Source organism: Carassius carassius, chromosome 2, assembly GCF_963082965.1.
Source record: "Carassius carassius chromosome 2, fCarCar2.1, whole genome shotgun sequence".
In the NCBI taxonomy this organism is placed as follows: domain Eukaryota; kingdom Metazoa; phylum Chordata; class Actinopteri; order Cypriniformes; family Cyprinidae; genus Carassius; species Carassius carassius.
The window spans coordinates 44903747-44913896 of record NC_081756.1 but is presented as its reverse complement, the minus strand read 5'-3'; the positions used below and the strand labels follow the sequence as shown (position 1 = coordinate 44913896).

Genomic DNA, 10150 nt, shown 5'->3' with positions numbered 1-10150 from the left:
CATTTATTGAAACCTTTAACAAACACACACTGATTCAGCAAGTCAGTCGTATTCACGATGACATAGCACAGATAAACCTAATCTGACAGATAAATTATAATGTTGAATTAAATATATGACATTTAGCAATAATAAAGGTCTTGAACTCTCAATTTTTTCCTGTTATTGAACAAAAAGAGCTGATCTATAGACTAACACGCTAGTTCTTTTCCCACTATAATTAAATTATAATGACCTTAATATGTCAGCCAATGAAAACTTGACAATGTCATCAGTGTCTACACAAAATAAAATGCACAAAAACATGAACATCTGAATAATAATTGTTAAACAAAGCTGAACACATTGACTCAGTCTGGCAGGAAAATAATTAATTTGCACATTTCTTGAGGCAGGAATGTCAAATGATTTTAAAAGGCAAATATGACACTCGGAACAAAACTCAAAAAGGATCCAAAAAAAAGAAACTACTGAGAGAAACAGCTTGTATCATCCAATAGTAATGATACATGAAGATTATTAAAAGATATATGACTACATAAATGCATAATAATGACTCGCTCAATGTGTTCCATTAAAAACAATTTAAATGCAATATTGCTTTGAAAAGAAATGCAAGATTTAATAACGAGTACAGAAAAGAAGCAAACAAACGTAGACATTTCGGATTTTTGAACATTAAGGGCAACACTTGCATATAATAGTTTTTCATGACCTGACCTACATACATGCAAGTGCTTGAAACGCTAAGAACAATTCATCAGAGAAGCATATGAGTAATTAACAGGTACTCTACAAGCAGTACGATAGATCATGCATCAAACATTTCCCAAAACTAATGTTCTTACCGTCATTGCCAAATATGTTTAAAAAAAAAACACACCTTTTAAACATCTCTCAAATGCATTACAAAAAGGCTGAATAATGGAGCAGATTTCAAATTTGCAGATGCAGGTACCACACTATAGAAATCTTCATTGTAAGAAAAAAAGCGTACATGTAACATTAAAGCACTGTATGACTATAACTCGGTTACATTTCAGCCATTGCATTCATGCAAAAGTGAAATGACAAAAATTTGACACAAAGACAATATTTTCGAGTTTAACTTACAGGGATAGTTCACCCAAAAATGACAATCTTGCCACCATTTACTTACCCTCATGTCTGTTTGACTTTCATTCTTCTGTGGAACATCACATTTTTATTTTGAGAATTTTATTTTTTTCATACAGATTTTTCATTTTTGGGTGAACTATCCCTTTACACCATGTTGTATTTAAAACAGCCACTTATAAAAGCAGGACTCCATGCTCTTCCTTTGGAGATGTATCTTTCAACTCCACTTGAATCATTTTGGTCAAAGTCCTTAGGTGATAACTAACATGCACTGACAAACATCAATTAGCAGCTACCGTATTTTTGGACTATAAGTCGCCCCTGAGTATAAGTCGCATCAGTCCAAAAATACATAATGACAAGGAAAAAACATAAGTCGCACTGGACTATAAGTCGCATTTATTTAGAACCAAGAGAAAACATTACAGTCTACAGCCACGAGAGGGCGCTCTATGCTGCTCAGTGTAGTCTACAGGAGCAGTGAGCAGCTTAGAGCGCCCTCTCGTGGCTGTAGACGGTAATGTTTTCTCTTGGTTCATGTCTCTTAGTTCATTTCTCTTGGTTCATGTCAAATTAATTTTGATAAATAAGTCGCACCTGACTATAAGTCGCAGGACCAGCCAAACTATGAAAAAAAGTGCGACATATAGTCCGGAAAATACGGTATGTGAAAGCTGTGGACGTGTGATTTGTCAAAATGATCAAAGAATTCGAATCCATTAGCAGAAGTTAGACTATACCTGTCCGGAAGGGCCTTATCTTTTCAGCTGCACTCTAGATTTATTTAAAGGAGTAGAAGTCATTTCCAAGTACATTTCTAAAAAAGCGTGACAATCCGATGACAGAAAGCGTGACCAAGATAATGCTGCAGGTTAAGTCCTGCAGGTTAGACAGAACTGTGAATTCTGGTAGAAAAATAAAAACTGTTGAAATGAGCCAATGTTTTTTGGACCTCTTTTCAAATAGCTAGTTGAGTGGAAACTAAAGAAGAGAAGATGAGCAGGAGTTTAGAGAGTAATCTTGTAGACTCACTCACTCAAACAAGTCAAGGCCTCCAGACAAGAGAAATATATATCGGTGACAATGTTTACAAGAGTTCAGGAGGCTTTATGATCCAGCATGTAGTAACGATACATGACGCCCACGAGTACAGCAGCTACACTGGGAATTAACCAGGAGCTCCATGACCTGAGCAAATAACAAACAGTTGTTTAAAAAAAAAAACGCATGAGTAACTTAGTTTATGCAGAACATAGTCTGAATTCTCACCTGGAGTCTTTGGAAGTTGTGATGTAAACTTCCTAGAATGGAAATGTGATAAAGTGAGCAAACATTATCAAAAATGCAACAACTTTTACATGAAAACATGTTCACGCATCAGTCACAAAGGTCAAGGGATTGTGTTTTTTTATTTTTATTTTTTACCTTCTTTGATTCTTTCTTTCGATCATCCTGAAACGGATAAATAGGCATTATTAAAATTCATGACTTTACACATGCTTGACACAGACTAGATTAGGGACAACTAATCGCTAATAACAAATAATAATAAAAATACTAATTATACAATCAATTAGTGACAACAGCGTGTGCACGGAAAACATCCACAGTTTACATTCTTTTAATTCAGAGAATAACATTTCTATGGACGATACACATTTTAAAAGGACACAGAGTGAACACTGAGAAATACTCATAAGCAGTTCATATATTTTAAGACATGTTTTCCTCCGAACATTACTTAAATTCGACATTAGTAATTCATTCCAGTATTTCCAGTTTGTATAAAGCTCGTCCTGGCAGTGAGTCTCAAACTCAAAATTTTAAAATATGACAATTTTCAAGTCGCACACTGTTTGGACTGAGGACAACACTGGGCAAGATGTAAAATAACTTCTTTTAATAAAATACCAAAAATAAAAATTTGGATTTTTAAATTAATAAGATATAATCGATTAAAATAATCGTCAGTTGCAGTACTAGACTAGATGATTATTTTCCCAGAAATGTCACGTACAAGTTGGAACAAAACACTCTGCCTTTTCTTGGCTCATCTTTAAACGAATAAACTTATACTACCATATGTAGTTCGCCGATGTAATACTGCTGGAGCATCTCTCTGGCATCTGTGGAATGACCCACATCCTCAAAGCTTTCTGTAGCATCTACACCCGCTTGCTCCAGCAGAACCTCTTCACCTCCTGGATGCTGTCAAAGAAAAAAAGACAAATTTTTATATCCTTTTTTGTCACCAGCACTCTTCAATAATACATCTGATGACATCTATTGCACAACATTGAGAACCGGTTCTTATAGTGTATTAGTGCCCCATGCACTTTTGGTGCCTGGAGGTTTTTTTGGTTTGTTTGTTTTTTTTTTCATTCATTTTTTCCATAGGGTTTTTAAAATATCTTCATTAACCCTTTAGGATTCCTGTAAAATTTACAATGCCTAAAAAATTCATACCCAAAGTTGTTGTTGAACAAATTTGGAGTATATGCATGGTTTGGGTCTCTTTTGAAAGGTGACACTGTAAGTCTTACTGGTATTGAGTAATAGACCTTTGAACACACTGAAAACATTCCACCTACATTTTTTTGTTGTTCTTGTAAATACACAATGGGATCACAACATGAAGTATCATTGGCAGTCTGACAAAGACACTGATTGTACCTCCTTTGCTGCTTGTATCTTATTTTTTAATTTTGTATGTCACAAGGGTTAACCCTTAAAAACACGCCGTGTACCGATGTGTACCTGTGGTACAGTAGAATGCTAACAGGTTAAAAACTTACATCATGGATCAACAAGCTAGGAAGTGTTTCAGAACTTCACAACCATTGATTAGAGAAAAAAATAAATTGAAATAGGGTACTTAACAGCTTAAGAGTATTGTGTATGACAATGAACTTAACCGAGAAATATAGTAATTCAAAGAAGTTGATTATACATATAGATAGAATATATTTTAGTTTTCTGCAAAATATGCATAGCATATATTAACAAATATTTAAATAGTGTATGAAAGCAGATTCTCGTGTCATTCCCAGTGCTTCACAGAAGCGGGCAAAGTGGTGTAATTTGCTTGTTGGGATTCTTTGATGGTGGAGATTGGTTTGCAGAATCATGGGTAATGTAGTTTTAAACCAGAGGCCTACCATGATGCTGCCAGGTAAGTTTCAGGTAAGTTTGCACCAACACTGGGTTTTAGGCACCATGAATGTGGTTTGGTTTTTAGCGGTGTTCATCATCACCACCATATAAACTTACGCTCCATGGCTAACCTGCTCCATAGCAATAGTTATTATTAAACTTTATTTAAATAAATAAAGATAGATATCTATAGATAGATAGATAGATAGATATAGATAGACACTATGCAATATACATAAGCTTTAGAATTAATAGATAAAGCTTTAAACATGACTATATATGAATATAGATTTATTTAGTCTCTGTAAAAATATTCAAGTATATAAACTATCTTCACCACCGTCACTTTCACTGATATGGCAAGATGTTTTTTTTGTAATTTTTTTTTTTATCCTCTTTCCTGGACAACTCGTTTCAACTTGCTGTGTGTTTAAATTCTCCATAGTTTTTTTTTTTTTTTTAATCCTTTCATATTTGGCAGTGAATTGTTCTGTGGCGAGAAGTGAATCACAGTTTCAAGGCATGTGATTGGCTTTTCTTTACAGATGTCATGTGCACGTGCTCCATAAACGCAAAGTATTTGTTGGCAGAGAAAGTTAATGATCAGGGTCATGGCACCAACAAAGCGGGATTGGATTTGTTTGATTTTGTCATCTCAAAACTAATCCTGTAACCCTGAGTTTGGTTCAGCCACCATCATGGTACAGGCCCCATGAACTCCACGGTCAAACATCAATATTTTAAAACGTAAGTTGAAATAAAGAGATCCGATGGCTTCAGAAAAAGATTTTCTAACGATTAACAAACAAGGGATATAAATTATTGTACCTATTGTTTCTGATGGGGAATATGAATGGATTTAACTTTGGGAACCAATTCCATCTTTGGTTTAATAAACGGTTCAAACAGAACATTGTATTGAAATACTCTTTTGGTGACTCCTTTTACCTGAATTAAACATTTCTTAATGAAAAGTCAGATTCACTTACCGAGTCACAAATTATTACCTAGTCCAACTCGAAATATATGTTACTGTTATATTGTACTTTAAGCTTGTAACTGGTTGTTCATATAACAATATAGTTTAGTTATACAATGAACTGAGCTGGGTAAATTACATAATCCGTTACATTACACATTTTAGGTAATATAATCAGACTACTTTTTGATTACTTTTACCCTAACTCATTTATCACATTGATTTAAATAGGCTAATCTTGTACCAGTTTGATAGAAAAATGCAGAGAAAAAGAAAATATATTACATTTGTTGTTAACAACATAATGAAGTGCATTTAACATCACATTAGGTAAAGGTTTCCTTAACTGTGGTTTGTAAAGGAAGTGCAGGGGGTTTGTAAGTTTAATGATAAGCTAATAATTAACTAAATCATTATAATATTAAATTAAAATAAATGATTTTTTTAAATAACAACAATCAAAATAAAATGCTGACTAAAAAAAAATTATTATTATTATTTGTTTACCTGCATGCCCTGTGATCAAGTCACAGAAATGTGAACATGCTAATGTGTTACTGAATTATTCATTTCAGTAAATTGGAGGGGGGGGGGGGGGGGTCATCAAATAAAGGCGAAAGAGATTTTGCTGACCAAAAAAAGAATAATAATAATATTTGGGAATCCCTGCATTACATTTAAATAAGAAATAATGTGAATTTGTGCATTTTAACGTGTTCAAAAGAGAAAAGGCTTCCAAAATAAAATAGAAAAACCGCATGTTCATCAATAGTTGATGCAATGTTGAAAAAACACTTCTTGAAATGTAAATGATTTTTGTAAATCCATTGGTCAAATGTCGTGTAGCCCTCAGACTAGTGACTGGTCTTTGTGTGAATGTCCACAAAACTGGAAGATTTTGAGTGTATATAAGCAGTAGGTTATTTAAGAAAAGAATATTTAAAAGATGAAAAAAATTAATTAGAGAGAATCAATAATGTATTGCTTTTGTGTGGATAATATGTAAACATGTAATGAATAAAAAAGTAACTGTAGTACGAGTAGTATTAAAAAAAAAGTAATTTAATCTAACTGGCACTTCATTTTTGGAATCGGATTACGTAATCTAGATTACACGTAATCAGTTACTAGCCTAAGTATGCATTGTTTAACAGACAGATTTGGTAGGTTATTTAATTTTTGTTAAGGTGTTATTTTATAAAGACAGTGAGCAACTGTCTGAACTCTATGTATACCGCCTCTAAAATGTCCCCCCCCCCTGCAAATATTATTTCCAGCCCCCCCTCCCCCCAAAAAATATTGTTATTTACTGAATCAGAATCGTGGAACTCGATTCACCAGAAAGATTCGATTCCCGACTTGCTCGGTTTCACACGCGAATCAGGAGTTACGTGTTACAAAAATGAAAACACATACATGTAACTTTAGGTTGTATAAAACGTAACAACATGAGACAAGAGTTGAAGGGCAAAAGTTAATACTCAACCCTTCCTACATGTTTCGATACTAAATATTTCCGCAGAGAGCCAGTTTAATCCTCTAGACATAGTGTTGTTTAACTACTGCACTGAATCTAGTATGTTAGATAAACATATTATCAGCAGCTTGTTTCTCGAGTCTAAAGACACTCCAACTAAAAATAAAACTAAAATAATCCGTATTTAAGATATGTAAACAACGGAAAGGGTAAGATCGTGCAGGATTTAGTGCTGTATGTTTGTGTCAGGTGTGATGTGGAGGACACAAGAGACTCCAGCCCTCTCTTACCTCCTCCATGAAGCGTGTGATATCGTAAACTTTATCGTGGATGATGAGCCATGTGTCTTTGCTCATGTTATGGGCTTGAATCTCCTCGCGTGTGTAATATTTCACACCGCTGTCCATGTTTTCATCCTTCGCGTCCTGATTCGCTCTTTTCACCGAGATCTCAGTTTCTTCCCCCATATTTCACGGAGATTCGGCTAATATTTTAGCTTGGAGGATTTTTTTTAAAGACCTAACCTGTCTAGTTTAGTTCTCGGCTCGCCCAGCCGGCACACCATTCACCACCAGTTAGGGTTGCCAACGCATTTTGAGGGATCCCCCGTTAAAGATGGTGTATGCGGGGTGTAAAATACACGTTTTGTGGAGGGGTTTACCAGGTAAAATTCGCACTCTAGTGGCTAAATATCACGTTATTGGGGTCCCTTCAACCAGCGAGCATGAAAATCAAAACAGTGTTAAAGTAGCCCAACTCCGCGGGAAAACGGCGGACTTGGCAACAATGCCACTAGTCATGAGAAATCACCATCCAATTGGCGCTCAGTTCACTCGGCACACGGCCAGTGACGGATATGGTGGCAGCCAATCAGAATCAGGAGCAGATCATCACGAGACCGTCAAACGTCACACGCATGTTACACGCACGCACATTGGTTTCACATTATACAACCCCAAATGTCCTTAATACCGAAAAGTCCTAAATACCTTTTTGTTTCTCTGTGTGTATTATTTTGTGATTGGATTAAGATGGTTATCATCAAATGCGTTAGAACTGTCTATTTTAAAGGCGTAAAAGCAAAGAAATCGTCTACTATGTCAAAAATCAAATAAACTTGTCAAATACATAAAAATAAATTGAGGCAGAATGTTAAGTAGGTTTTAAAAAAACAAGCAGACGTTTTATTATCCATTATCCTTATTATAAAATACCAGGACACAACAATAGATGGCAAAACCATATAACCGATAATTAAAACATTTATACGATATATATATATATATATATATATATATATATATATATATGCTGTTGTTTTCACAAAAATGTCTCTTCATCTTGATGCATGAATGTTCTTCATTGGCAATTTCATAATGATCTGTTATACACAGACACACACACACACACACACACACACACACACACACACACACACACACACACACACAAAAACACAACGTATATATACATAGAGGTGCTGGTCATATAATTAGAATATCATCAAAAAGTTGATTTATTTCATTAATTCCATTCAAAAAGTGAAACTTGTATATTATATTCATTCATTACACACAGACTGATATATTTCAAATGTTTATTTATTTTAATTCTGATGATTAAGACTGACAACTATAAGGAAAATCCCAAATTCAGTACCTGAGAAAATTAGAATATTATGAAAAGGTTCAATATTGAAGACCTGGTGCCACACTCTAATCAGCTAATTAACTCAAAACACCTGCAAAGCCTTTAAATGGTCTCTCAGTCTAGATCTGTAGGCTACACAATCATGGGGGAAGACTGCTGACTTGACAGTTGTCCAAAAGACGACCATTGACACCTTGCACAACACACAAAAGGTAATTGCAAAAGAGGCTGGCTGTTTACAGAGCTCTGTGTCCAAGCACATTAATAGAGAGGCGAAGGGAAGGAAAAGATGTGGTAGAAAAAAGTGTACAAGCAATAGGGATAACCGCACCCTGAAGAGGATTGTGAAACAAAACCCATTCAAAAATGTGGGGGAGATTCACAAAGAGTGGACTGCAGCTGGAGTCAGTGCTTCAAGAACCACTACACACAGACGTATGCAAGACATGGGTTTCAGCTGTCGCATTCCTTGTGTCAAGACACTCTTGAACAACAGACAGCGTCAGAAGCATCTAAAGAAAAAAAGTACTGGACTGCAGCTGAGTGGTCCAAAGTTATGTTCCCTGATAAAAGTAAATTTTGCATTTCCTTTGGAAATCAGGGTCCCAGAGTCTGGAGGAAGAGAGGAGAGGCACACAATCCACGTTGTTTGAGGTCCAGTGTAAAGTTTCCACAGTCAGTGATGGTCTGCGGTGCCATGTCATCTGTTGGTGTTGGTCCACTGTGTTTTCTGAGGTCCAAGGTCAACGCAGCCGTATACCAAGAAGTTTTAGAGCACTTCATGCTTCCTGCTGACCAACTTTATGGAGATGCAGATTTCATTTTTCAACAGGCACCTGCACACAGTGCCAAAGCTACCAGTACATGGTTTAAGGATCATGGTATCCCTGTTCTTAATTGGCCAGCAAACTCGCCTGACCTTAACCCCATAGAAAATCTATGGGGTATTGTGAAGAGGAAGATGTGATATGCCAGACCCAAAAATACAGAAGATTTGAAGGCCACTATCAGAGCAACCTTGGCTCTCATAACACCTGAGCAGTGCCACAGACTGATCGACTCATGCCACGCCGCATTGCTGCAGTAATTCAGACAAAAGGAGCCCCAACTAAGTATTGAGTGCTATACATGCTCATACTTTTCATGTTCATACTTTTCAACAAGTAGTCAACAACTGAAGTGGATCAAAACCTTTAATCAAAATTGTCCTAAATCCAAAACAATACCAGTTCTTGTCTTAGGACAACTTTGAGGAACTTTTTTGATCCACTTCATATTGTTGGCTACTGTTTAAACCCAAAGTACTATTTTTGTAGTACTTTAAGAATGAAGGTGAAATTTTAAGTATTTTGTTTATTTTTATCTTTAAAATGTAACTGGGTGCAAATATTCAGTTCGCAAATACAGGCATATAAGTAGCTTTAATACCCCCAAATAATACTAATTATTACAATCCTTTAAATGTTATTATTGTTATACATGCTATTCTTTTTTTTCTAATTGTTGATCTGACTTTGCTAAAAGCAAGCAGGAATGGGGTTTTTAGAAACTGCTGCTGTGTCATTGGTCTCTTTCCTGAAACAAAAACTAACAAAACCTTCCCTGATTGAATTTGCTAGGCCCTGTCCACACGGACACGGGTATTTTTATAATCGTGACTTTTTTTACGTGGTTCGGCCTTTCGTCCACATGAAAACGCAGTTTCAGGGCACCGAAACCGAACATTTTTGAAAACTACGGCCAGGGTGAGCATTTTCAGAAACGTCGGTTGC

General features: G+C 35.7%; 1 protein-coding gene across 1 annotated transcript; it reads right to left on the bottom strand.

Moving 5' to 3' along the window:
• Nucleotides 1-1786: 1786 nt before the first annotated feature.
• LOC132110681 (cytochrome b5-like) lies at nt 1787-7210 on the bottom strand. The gene is made up of 5 exons (XM_059517495.1): nt 7019-7210; nt 3199-3327; nt 2545-2571; nt 2389-2420; nt 1787-2307 (listed from the first exon to the last, which is right to left on the bottom strand). The coding sequence occupies exons 1-5, from the start codon at nt 7193-7195 to the stop codon at nt 2217-2219; spliced, it is 456 nt and encodes a 151-aa protein (XP_059373478.1). The 5' UTR covers nt 7196-7210; the 3' UTR covers nt 1787-2216.
• Between the last annotated feature and the right edge of the window lie 2940 nt (nt 7211-10150).